Raw genomic sequence first — 12,182 nt, 5'->3', positions numbered from 1 at the left:
GTCCGCTCAGGGAGTTTGGACATCACAGAGAGGTCTAGGCTCCAGAAAGAAGTCCTCACTGGTATTTAATACCACGTGGCTCCATGAAATCACTTTAAGATACTGTTGGAGAAGACTGGGAATGGAGGGGAGATGTGCTGACCAGAAAGAAGAGCCAGCTAAGGAGGCCCATGAGGACCATCATCCACAGGGATCCTGCAGCGCGATCTCAGCTGACAGAGCAGGAGGCTGACCCACCAGAACGAACGCGTGCTGATGGAGGCAAACCCAGTTTGCAGGGCGCTGGGTGGTAGCCTTTTGTATATCGGCTGTTCTTACAGTAGATCTCCACGGAGCCATCATCCCTCTCCCTTGGTGCAAGATCCAGCAGAGTATGGATCATTGCACCCAATGCTTTCCCATGTATTGGTATATTGGGTCATCTCCTGCCCCCCCCCCCACTCTGTGGGACCTCCAGTGTGAAATTTAGTCACTCAGTCAATAACCTTGGCTCCCACAGTCTAATCTCCGCTTCGTTCCCTGAGGTACATTAGAAGCCATCTCCCTGCAACTCTCTTCCATTTGGCAGGGCATGCAGTCAGGAAAGGAGTCTTCCATATAGATCATATTCAGGACCTTCACAGATAAAAGGATGTCTAAGCTCAGACAAACTGCCTTTGTTTTGCCTGTGTATATAAACTGGAAACTTTACAGAGCAGGAGGAGAACAGCAGGAGAAGAGTAAAGAAACTGATGCGGAAAAGTACTTAGTGGAGAGTTTCTTTTCACCCTGAGATCTAAGTCCTGTGCTTGCTGTGAGTCTTCTTCTGAACCCTGAGGAGTCGCTGAGGCTGGCACTCAGAGGTCCCTGGTATCCATCCATACACAGAAGTGTGGTCCTGGTGATGGCTAGTTCATGACTTACATGGTTGAATCTGATTATGGTAGACTGTGGAGTCTGTCTAGACACCAAGAAATACAGTGGGTGTAGAGCCTCCCAATCCTCCTCATGGAGTCTCTCTGTCTCCCAAGCTGGGCTCACACTTGTGTGTCCCAACAGTCAGCCTCTGAAGAAGCCAGGGTTTCAGATGTGTGCCACCAAACCTGGCTCAGTCATCTCTCTTGCTGTTGGAAATATGCCAAAGCAGCAGCCCTTTTATGGAATATAAAGCTATAAGTCAAACCAGTGACTGTCTACCATCCTTCACATTGTCTTCTGCCTCGGAAGTTTTAAAGATCACTCCCCGTTATAGCTGCTGTGGTAGATGTTGTAAAGGCTATGATTTATTGGGGTTTTTAACTTAAGCATTTTATATTTGGGGCTGGAGAGATGGGTCAGTTGGTAAGCATGCTCGCCTCAAAAGCTGAGAACCAGAGTTCAGATCCTAGAACCCACAGAAAAAAAGACTGGCATGTAGCATGAGTGCTCCTCCAGGAAGACAGGATTCAGGCAGGGGTGTACACAGGAGTTTACAGACCAGCTAACCTGCAGTCCACAGTGGAGAAGGGCAAGGAGACCGTGTCTCTGGAAGGTGGGAAGGGAAGACTGACACTTGAGCTTGCCCTCTGACCTCCACACATGCACGGTGGTACATGCAAGCATGCATACGTTGTATACAGATACACACAAAATACTACATTTTGATTTGGGAAGAACTAATATGCCAGTGTTACAGAAAGGAGAAAGGGACTGGAGAGATGGCTCAGCAGTTGAGAGCTCTTGCTGTTCTTCCAGAGGACCGGGAATTGGTTCCCAGCACCCACGTGGCAGCAAACAACCATCTCTAACTCCAGTCACCAGGGATCTGATGCCCTCTGGTCTCTGTGGGCACCTGACAGGCATGCAGTGGTGTACAGACATACACTCAGGTAAAATACCCATACACATAAAAATAAAAATTTAAAAGGGGCAGGGGGAGGCCATTTGGATTTGATTAGACACTTTGCCTTCAGATGAAACTCATTTATTATTTTTCTTAAACAGCATTTCCAGTCATCTTCGTTACAATGCACAAGATCCTTGTCATCGCTCACAATGTGAGGAAAGGGTTCTGTTACTCAAACATTTCTTTAGAATGTAGACATATGCATTTCATTGACAATAGAAAACAAGTGTAAATGTACCTTAATAATACAAAGGCTTAGTAAACAGCTCAGATTTAGAAAGCCCACATCTTTGAGTAAAGTTTAACAAAAGAACACTGTTCAGCTGAACACTAAAGCTCTTAGCAAACAATTCTATACTCGGCAGCATTGGAACAAGCAGTGACTCCGAGATCCGGCTACACTGTCAACCTCAGAGACTCTACATGAATCATTGTACAGGCTTAAAGAAAGACAGTAAATTATAGGCCTCTTGTCCCAACAAGCCACTTCTCAAACGGTTATTGTTGTCACCTTGTTTACAGTTTAGACAGTTTGAACAGATTTAAGCGTGTTGCTAGGCAACTAGCTCCCGAAGCATAACGTATTTCCTTCAACATCCCAGCCCATTCTTTTTTATCATCTTCATATCTGATGGAAGAAAAAAACAAAGAAACAATAAGCAGCCTTTAATGAGAGCAGTTTGTAAGTTTCTTTGTACTCAGTATAAAAATGGGGTCTCGGGGCGGGGAGGAACCCCACTGCCTCCTGCCAGACAAGGTGCCTCACCTGGTAACAGTTGAATCCCTTTCAATGTATGCACCTGTGAGTGAGAATATACCTGCACCATGGCCATTATATTGGAATCAAACCGCCCAGAAAAAGTCATGGACAGATGACCCACTGGACTATGGTCTCCAGATGGAACTTACGCGCCTGTGACCTCTGGGATATACCTTGTTTTCCATTAAATGTTTACTGGATCTGACACTGTGGTCAAAGTGTTCCCTGCCCTTTAGAAAGCATTCTTTGACTAAAATAGTTCGGTTGAGTAGCCACTGCATACTTAGGAGAATGGCCTAGCAGCTGTCTGGGTGGTAAAATGGATAGCTACTCTCACCTTTTTCTTTTTAAATAATCATTTGCTATCTGAATCATCAAACAATTGGAAGAATGAACAAATTAGATTTAATGAACTCATGAAAAACTGAATAGGCCAAACATTTCTTAAGTACTGTTTCCTTCCTTTTTTTTTTTTTTTTTTTTTTTTTTGGTTTTTTCGAGACAAGGTTTCTCTGTGGTTTTGGAGCCTGTCCTGGAACTAGCTCTGTAGACCAGGCTGGTCTCGAACTCACAGAGATCCGCCTGCCTCTGCCTCCCGAGTGCTGGGATTACAGGCGTGCGCCACCACTGCCCGGCTGTTTCCTTCCTTTTTAAAAATAATTTAAAAGTTATTATATTTTTAATGTACATTGGTGTTTTGCCTGCATGTGTGTCTGTGTGAGGGTATTAGATCCCCTGGCACTGGAGTTACAGACAGTTGTGAGTGCTGGGAATTGAACCCGGGTCCTCTGGAAGGGCAGCCAGTGCTCTTAACTGCTGAGCCATCTCTCCAGCCTCAAATGCTGTGTTTTCTTAGGAAATGAACTACTCTGAAGGAAAATAAGACATTCTGCCTTAATGAGTCACTCTTAAAGCTAGAATTGGGCAGAAAAACTCAGCTGTTCTAACTCATTTTAACAATTAAAGAAACCTGCCTAGGACTGGAGAGATGACTTAGCAGTTAAGAGTACTGGCTGTTCTTCCAGGGGACCCAGGTTTGATTCCCAGTACCCACATGGTGGTTCACAGTTGATAGTAACTCCAGCTCCAGGGGATCCAGGGCCCTCTTCTGACCTCCAGATACATCAGACATACACATATGCAAAACACCATACATAAAATAACATGTTTTAAAAAAAATTAAAATAACAACAACAAAACCAACCAAGAAGGTATTCTGGATGAGTTCTTAATCTCATAGCTAACCAATCACAAGTAGTACTTGATCAATAAGTGGCATATTCAAAAGTTCAGTTAGGCTTGAAGTGTATAGTTTACCACTGGGAAGGGGCATGATGGGAAAACCTGGCTTATTTACTGCAAACTTGCTTCCCAGTTAACTGGCTTATTACTTGGTTCAAAGCATTAGACTGAGGAAAACTTACTTCCATATGTCATTGACTTCAGTGGGTGCAAACTCTTTCGATTCCAGTTGGATCATTGCAAAACCGCCGATGGCGTACAGGGATCCGGCCAGGCTGACCAGACTGATGGAGCTTCTTTCTTGGGGAAATTCCGTCATCACTTCCCATCTAGGTGTTTCATTGAAAATGCAGTCAACACAAAATGCACAGAAACACACCATTTTGGTGTAATTTTGTTCATTTTAAAGGATATGTGTGTGTGTGTGTTCGTGCACACGTGCATGCATGTATACACACGTCCATATATAGGTCTAAAACTAAAACCGCAGAGGGTTTGTAGCTTTGTGTGCAGGTTTACACTTTTTTTTTTTTTTATTTTAGACAGGGTTTCACTATGTAGCTCTGGACTGGAATTCAAGAGATCTGATTGCCCTGCCTCCCAAGCACTGCCAATCAAAGGTGTGGCCCACAATGTCCAGTAGCGTTAAACTTTTTTTTTTTTGAGCATTTACCTCTATTCTCCAATCCTCAAGAACATCATTTTAAATTATCATTTAAATCTAGCTTTATGAAAATTCTTTGTGATTTGCAAATATCAAAATTATTTTGTAATCATATATATTTGGTTTCTCAAAAAAGTAGCAACATTGCTCTAAGTTTTTCAACACTATTGTAGGAATTTCAACATATGTACTCACCTAGTTTGTTTAAGCTCAAAAATTTAGAAAGATTACTTTTATATAAAAATAGCAGTCAAGTTAGTTGTTGGTGGTGTATGCCTTTAATCCTAGCACTCGGAAGGTAGAAGTAGGTGGATCTCTGTGAGTTTGAGGCCAGCCGGCCTACAGAGCAAGTTCCAGGACAGTTAGGGCTACACAGAGAAACCCTGTCTTAAAAATAAATAAATAAATTAATTAATTAAATTAAACTAAAAAACCCAAAAATCACTCAAGTATTTTTTCACATTAATTCAATAAAAACTTAAAAGTAAAATTAAGAAACTTATAAGGCACTCATAGTTTATGAGTGTTAGTTGTCAACAATAGAAAATATTTTAAATTTTTTGGTTTTAAGACAGGGTTTCTCTGTGTAATCCCTACTGTCCTGAACTCATTCTGTAGATCATGCAGGCCTCTATCTCAGAGATCTGCCTGCCTCTGCCTCCCAAGTGCTGGGGCTAAAGACTACCACCACCTAGCCAAAAATATCTTTTAATCTTTTTCTTATCTTTTTTGAAACAGGGTTTCTCTGTAGCGTTGGAGCCTGTCCTGAAACTCACTCTGTAGACCAGGCTGGCCTCAAAGTTACCAAGATCTGCCTGTCTCTGCCTCCTGAGTGCCGGGATTAAAGGCGTGCACCACCACTGCCCCACAATATCTTTTAATTTTTAAACTACGTGTTCCTCATTAATTAATTCTTTTAAGACATGTGTACCCATCTTTGTTCATACAACTTTTCAGAGATAAATAATGCCTTTGCAAAATGGCTGACTGTGTAAATTTAGCCCAGAGTCAGGCAAACAGTATATCAACATTAACTCATGACTCCTACATTTCAAGTGACAAACACACGGTGTGGGGAGTTAGAAATACTTTCTCTTAACCTAAGGTTCTTGGCTCCTCCACCCCCCATGCCTTAGAAGGCGTAACTGCCACCCAAATGCGACAACTAAATGGACAGGACTCGTTTGCACAGCAGAACAGCTCACTTATTGGTCTTGAGGTCGAAAGCTTCAACTGAAGCAGAGAGACCGTCCTCGGTGACACCCCCTGCGATTACAATTTTGCCTTTATGGATTGCCACTCCAAACATGGAACGAGGGGTCTTCATAGGAGCCAGATCTTTCCAGTCTCCCTTTTTGGGGTTGTAGATAAACATTCTGTTTGTACACTTCCTGTGAACAGAAAAAGACAACAAATGTTCCTTTTAGAATCTCTTTTTGGTGAAAGTACAAATCTACATTACTGTGGACGATTTTGCTAATGGATATACTTCAACACCATGCTAAAGAGTATGTTGAAGCTGGGTGGTGGTGGCGCACGCCTTTAATCCTTGCACACAGGAGGCAGAGGCAGGTGGATCTGTGAGTTCGAGGCCAGGCTGGTCTACAGAGCTAGTTCCAGGAGAGCCAGGACTACCCAGAGAAATCCTAGAAGGATACCTTGGATATTTTTTAGCAGTTGGGGCTGGAGAGATGGCTCAGCAGGTAAAGGCACCTGCCTCTTCAGCCTGATGACCTGAGTTCAGTCCCCAGATCCCACCTGGTGGAAGGAGAACCAGCTCATCAAAGTTGCCTTCTGACCTCCACAGGTGTGCTGTGGGAAGCGCACTCTCCACATTCTACAGATACAGGTAATGTTTTCTACTTATGCTTAACTGAATAAGAGAGCCTATTGGTCTCAATGTAGTACAATAGTTCTAAAGCAGCTAAATAAAGGACTGACTGTGTTCTCGGATAGCGGCTAAATAAAAGACTGACTGTGCTCATGGATGCTGCTTTTCTCCTGTCAGTATGCTTATAATTGAGGTATTGTGCCCATCTGGCAGCGTGCAACATTCCTATCTATTTGGTCTAGTGACTTTATAATGTCATTTTTGTTTTAAAAAAGAATTACATTTTCCTCTAATAATGTCAAAACTATATTTGCAATTTTTACCTGCAAAATATGATGTGAGAGCCAAGTCCCACTTCAGTATGTAGTCTCAAAACAAACACACACAAAGGCAGAAGCTCTTTCAGCACTCACTCCGACGTCAATCAGAAGGAAACCGTGGGCACTTACTTGTCGTCTGTCTTTCCGCCTAGACAGTAGATCATCCCGTTATGGGAAATCACATTATGGCCATAAACTTTAATAGGAAGATTTTTCACTTCACTCCATTTTGCAGCCCTAAAATCAGATGACAATACAATTCATGTTCCAGCTTGTGAAAATATGAGTTTGTTGTCGGCATGCTTAGGGAACAGGAACAGGCTAGGAGTATTACGTCAACTTACGCGGGATCATAGCATAAGACGGAGTCTAGCGAAGCTTCTGTTTGGAGGTCTTTGCCGGCAACCACGTAGATTTTGTCATCCACCTCTCCCAAACCAAAGAGACACCTGGCTGATGGTAGAGGAGGAAGTCCGACCCACTCAGATGTTATGCTGTCAAGCTGAAGAAAAGATGAGTTATGGAGATTGGTAACTAAAAAAAACACAATATTTCATGGAGTGTTGAAAATTTACAGAGACAGTCTAAGGTCTTGTAAAACTACAATCCCAAAGTATCATACTTTACCTTAGAATTACTAAAAAGAATGAGAAAATCTACTTGGCCTATGAAAAAATACTGCCCCTCCCCAATAAAAAAAACAAGACATCAAGAAAGGAAAGACGATACAACAGAATTGCTAGGTTAGCTAGAAATCTGAGTCTCTTGTTAAATTTTCTTCTGAAGTTGCCCTGTTCAGGTTTGAAAAAAGGAATCTCAAAACTTTGGGGAGACTGGGAAAGACGTGTCTGTGGCAGGGGTCACAGTATGCGGATGACCCCTGGATGCTATATTTAACACACTCCCACAGCCAGCACCCGCGACAGCTGGACTTGTCGCTCAGTCTGCAGACAACTGAGAATCTGGGCAGTATCTTTTCTGTCTTTTAAACATGGCTAGGTTCCCTGTTTTATTATTTTTGATACAGAAGAATACTCATTTCAATACCCCCACTTTGGGTGGAGACACCTTAAATAGCCTGTTTCTGGTTTGTGCTACGAAGTAACCTGGCTTGTCACCAGCCCTGCGATGGTCCCATTAGTGCCGCGTTCTGGTGATTCTGGCCTGGCTGGCTTTCGTTTTGGTATTTACTTTCCAAACTCCTGACATACTCCCTTTTGTGTTTTAGGGCAACACCACCAAGGAAACTCCTTCTGAGGGGTGCAGCTGCGATCTGTGTGGCACTTCCAAGTAGCAGAAGAGAAGGCCGTTAGGGCAACGCCACCAAGGAAACGCCTTCTGAGGGGTGCAGCTGCGATCTGTGTGGCACTTCCAGGTAGCAGAAGAGAAGGCCGTCATATTCATTGCAGACTTCATGTAGGCAGGAATGGGGAAGACTGTGGTAGCGATGGCAGCGACGTGGCACCTGTGGAAGCCTCTTTGTTTCTGGTCTAGTAGTGCCAGTCAAACAGCGTACTGAGAGCAAATGGCATGCCGTAACGTGGGTTTAATCCCCGTGTGCCCCGTGCTGGCTCCGCAGTCACTCACTGCAGCATCTAGATTGTGATTATATGATGTTTAACTTCTTGGGGGGGGGAAAAAAAACCTCTGGTCAAGAAGGTATCATGGGGCTCAGAGTACATCACTCAGCGGGGTGGAGAATCCATGTGCAAAAGCCTGAGTTTGATTGCTAGCCCAGCTGCGGATGGGGTGGGGCAAGTACTATGGCACAGAGTGGAAATCACAGCAAGTGTTTATGGGAGTCTGCCTGTGAGAGTTCTGTACACAGTGCTCAGACAGAAAATCTCATTTGGTCTTCCAGGATGGGCGTTTTCTCGTCTGTATTACAGGTGAGAGGAAACGGCCACAGAGAGATTAAATCACTTGCCTAACTTCACGCGGCTTTTTTTTAATACCATGTTGTCTAAATATATAGTTGTTTTGTTGTCTGTTTGAGACTGGGTGTCATTATTCAGCTTGGGTACTATTTTTTTTTTTTTAATGGATCAACAGCTATCACAGTTCCAAACCCAAGGGCCCAGTTCCCATAGGGACTCTGCAGTACCCACCGTCGTCTCTTCTCCTGGGAACACTTTCTCTAGCAGATGATCGGCAGGTTGCCAGCCCCTTCCGTGGATGAGCTCCCAAGATCTTTAACCCTTCCGCATCCCACTTTCCTCATTGTTAAAATTAGAGTTTATACCTAGACTATCTCAAAGCTTAGTGCAGTCTAGGACTATGTGAATCTGTTAATCCTATGGAGGGGGAAACAAACCTTAGTAAGTACCCAAATTCCAGTCTATTTGCAGCATATACCAAATAGCAATTCACTCTGAACTTAATACACCTCACACGGGCAGCCAAGCAGAAAAACACGAAACCTGAGATTCTCATACAAGGCTCTTGCATATGGCTTTAATTCAAGCATCTTGTTCCAGGTTTGTGGCTTTTAGAAGTGACAAGGGGGTCACCCTTCCAACTCTGTACAACTGTTTCAGTGGCTTGTGCTGAAATGGGTAACCTCACTTGAAATCAGAAGCACAATAAAGGTAAAAGGAAGTAATAGGATGGAGAAAATAAAGGTTAAAATGAGTACTCGAAAATCAGGAGAGTGTGGGCTCTGGGCATATTTTCAAAAGGTGTGTGTGTGTGTGTGTGTGTGTGTGTGTGTGTGCGCGCAAACTCTAACAATGAGCTAGGTCCTCAGCCTTATAATCAATATAGAATATGAAGTGGAACAAAGCCTGCAGGAGTGTTGGAGGATTATTCTCTGCTGTAATTGTCCCTTGAATCTATATATAGATTTATCTATATATAATTATATACCGGTCTGTCTGCCTACCGATCCATTCAAATACGTTTGCTGGTGTCTTTTGCTGGAACTTAGACAATTAAGAAACATGATTAATATACATTATTACTCCATTTTGTTGAGATTAGATGAGTTGGCAAAAGGCAGGGATTTGTGAAAACGTGGTATGGCTTGTACTTTGAGAGCACTCGGTGACTGTGGTTTGATATTCCACACTTGCTTATCTCTGGCCTTTCCACCCTAGGCCACGATTAGCTATGACCTAAACAGATTCTTACTGCGCTAACCACAAGCTATGAAGTATTGATACTGGCAATACTGGAGGTGCACATGAAGTCACTGAGTGAGTCAGAAGCTGCTAGGGACAGCCTACTGTTGTTATAAAACAAATTGTCCCCAAATAAACTAGAGAGGGTCGGTTAGATGAGGAAGATTTGCTTTCCTGGAAGTTTTATGGTTACACTAAACAGATGATTAAGTTATAATAATACCTACCTCTAATTCTGATCAAATAAAGGTAATATTGTGAACAATACCTTCTAAATGCAGTTCAGATAGAGATACGTGTGGAGGCAGGTTATTTTCCCTCATACAGCTCAAAGTGTACAGAATATGTACGAGTCCTTTTTCATTAAAATATTTTATACAGTAACAATAAGTAAGATATAAATGTTGCTTCCCCAAACATCCTGTTAAAGGGGAAAAGTACAAAAACAGACCAATTCTCACTTCTTGCAGCGTGTCAGGCACGTTGGTAAAGGCGAATAACTTTGTTTGGAAAAGATCCTAACCTATTTACTAGGCAATCGTGTTAAATATGATAAATTTAGTCTTTACTAAAATACGGAGCTTTGAAGAATTACAATTATCAGCGGTTGTACAACATTTGGAATCAAAGAATGGAAAGAAAATCCTGAGTCGTGAGTTACACGTAAGGACTTCCTTTCCTGTACCTTTTACTAAATATTAAGTCAAATTGAGTATTTCTGCCAGAACTCTGTAAGTATCAAAGTGTATGAGGGCACAGGAGGAGAGCGATTTGAGCAATATGTAAGCAGCCCCTAAATTCACCAACTGGCTAATACATGGTGAATAACAGCCTTGGTTTCCGTACCTGGAAGAAGTACGACTGTAGGGGCTGATCCTTATTTTCTTCATCCACGTACAGCCCTCCGACCACGTAGATCTGATTCTGTTGGGTAACGATACTGGAATGGTTTCTGGGGATCTGCTCTGCTAAGGCGGTAAGGTAACACTCGTTTTCCATGGGGTCGTAAGCTACCGCAGCTGTGTCATTGACCAAGAGGATGAGATCTTTAACGAACATTCCATGTCTGGGAATATCATTGAGGTAACCAGGAAGTAAGTCTTCATCCCCGACATCACCGTTCACCTCGCCGCCCCCTGCCTTCTCTGCGTTTTTGCTAGGTTCCGGGAGTTTGCCTGCAAAAGCATCTTTTAGAACTTTGATTTTCTTCTGGATTTCGGGGTTGCTTTTAATTATGTCATCTTTCTCGACGTGATCTTTGAAGTATTTTTCTGCCATGAGGCGGAAACGAATACAATCAAACACTTCACTAAGGCTTTTCGCCCTGTTTTCTTTGTCTGTCCGCACCCATTTCATCACAGCCTCAAACACCACTTCCTCCTTTTCTATGTTGAGACCATCATTTGAAATGACCGAGATCAGCTCCTGCGGAGACAGCTGCATGAAGTCTTCTTCCTTACAAATCTGCGCAAAGCGATCTGAGACAAAGTCCCGGGCAGAAATGGCGAGTCTTGGGCAGTCAAGGAGAAGACCCAATCTTAGGATGGCCAGACAGTTACCAGGAGCCAGTCGTTTCTGAAGGTAAGACACACAGACGGTGAAGACTGAGGGGATCTGGAAGCGGCTGGACAGGGCGAAGATGTCTTGCACGTTTGCGTCATTGAGATCGATACTGGCAGAGTACAGGTATTTGATGATCAAATCAAGGATAGCAGGATCCACGTTATCTAGCGTGACCTCCTTTTTTTTCTCCTCCTCAATTTCAGATAAGAAATACTCACGGAAGTAAGGACTGCAAGCAGACAATATCAGTCTGTGGCAAGGAAGACTTCTGTCGCCTGCTTTGAGGGTGCAATCGATGAATTTTTTCTCTTCCAGGAGATCTTTTAGACCATCCTGAAGAAGGGTGGACTGGTAAAGCCGGAGTTCCTCTGCAAGCTCCCGCTGGGAATCCATTCTGTGAGGAACCTGGGTAAGGAAGGGGACACTGAGGGTCTTCGCTCCTTGCTGCACACGGGTCTAGCTGTAAAAAGGCGGATCAGTCTGCTCCGCGCAGCCTGGAGCCTTTGCAATTTAATCCCACCGGCTAAATATAGACACCAGCTCTAACGACTAGAATTTAAGAGAGCTGGCTTGGAACGGAGAGTTGTTCAGCTGTCTGAGATTGAAAGTAACAACTGGAACTTCTGGTCACCAAGGAAACCGCTAAGAAACAAGACATTCAGGTGAGGTGGAAAACTTTGAAATGTAGAAAGCCTTGGAACGTTAAGTTAAAGGGCATCCACAAGAAAATGCTTACTGAACTAACAGAAAAATGGATCATAAAAGTGAGTCACGCCTCTAAAAATGGCCTAGTGGCAAGCCACTTGGCTTGAATTAGTG

At 43.3% G+C, this 12,182-nt stretch overlaps 1 protein-coding gene and 1 long non-coding RNA gene across 2 annotated transcripts in view; one reads left to right on the top strand and one right to left on the bottom strand.

Moving 5' to 3' along the window:
- Positions 1-1,954: 1,954 nt before the first annotated feature.
- Klhl41 (kelch like family member 41) lies at positions 1,955-12,029 on the bottom strand. The gene is made up of 6 exons (XM_041631671.1): positions 10,647-12,029; positions 7,026-7,183; positions 6,811-6,918; positions 5,736-5,921; positions 4,049-4,195; positions 1,955-2,492 (listed from the first exon to the last, which is right to left on the bottom strand). The coding sequence occupies exons 1-6, from the start codon at positions 11,754-11,756 to the stop codon at positions 2,381-2,383; spliced, it is 1,821 nt and encodes a 606-aa protein (XP_041487605.1). The 5' UTR covers positions 11,757-12,029; the 3' UTR covers positions 1,955-2,380.
- LOC121433296 overlaps positions 11,929-12,182 on the top strand; it is an 8,489-nt gene continuing 8,235 nt past the window's right edge. The window contains exon 1 of the long non-coding RNA XR_005972300.1: positions 11,929-12,025. This is a non-coding gene — a long non-coding RNA (uncharacterized LOC121433296). The remainder of the gene's footprint in view (positions 12,026-12,182) is intronic.

This window comes from Microtus oregoni, unplaced genomic scaffold (genome assembly GCF_018167655.1).
Source record: "Microtus oregoni isolate MIOR12 unplaced genomic scaffold, Mior012 000037F_ref0000500, whole genome shotgun sequence".
Taxonomy (NCBI): Eukaryota; Metazoa; Chordata; class Mammalia; order Rodentia; family Cricetidae; genus Microtus; species Microtus oregoni.
Note: the sequence above shows the minus strand (reverse complement) of the source record. Positions and strands in the feature narration are given on the sequence as shown.

Excerpts from the sequence above, each read along its gene's own strand:
- Klhl41 (XM_041631671.1), bottom strand. The coding sequence starts at position 11,756 with ATGGATTCCCAGCGGGAGCTTGCAGAGGAACTCCGGCTTTACCAGTCC. Across the intron at positions 7,184-10,646 it reads TACAGTCGTACTTCTTCCAG|CTTGACAGCATAACATCTGA; the intron begins GTACGGAAACCA and ends TCTTTTCTTCAG. Across the intron at positions 4,196-5,735 it reads TTCGACCTCAAGACCAATAA|ATGGGAAGTGATGACGGAAT; the intron begins GTGAGCTGTTCT and ends TGAAACACCTAG.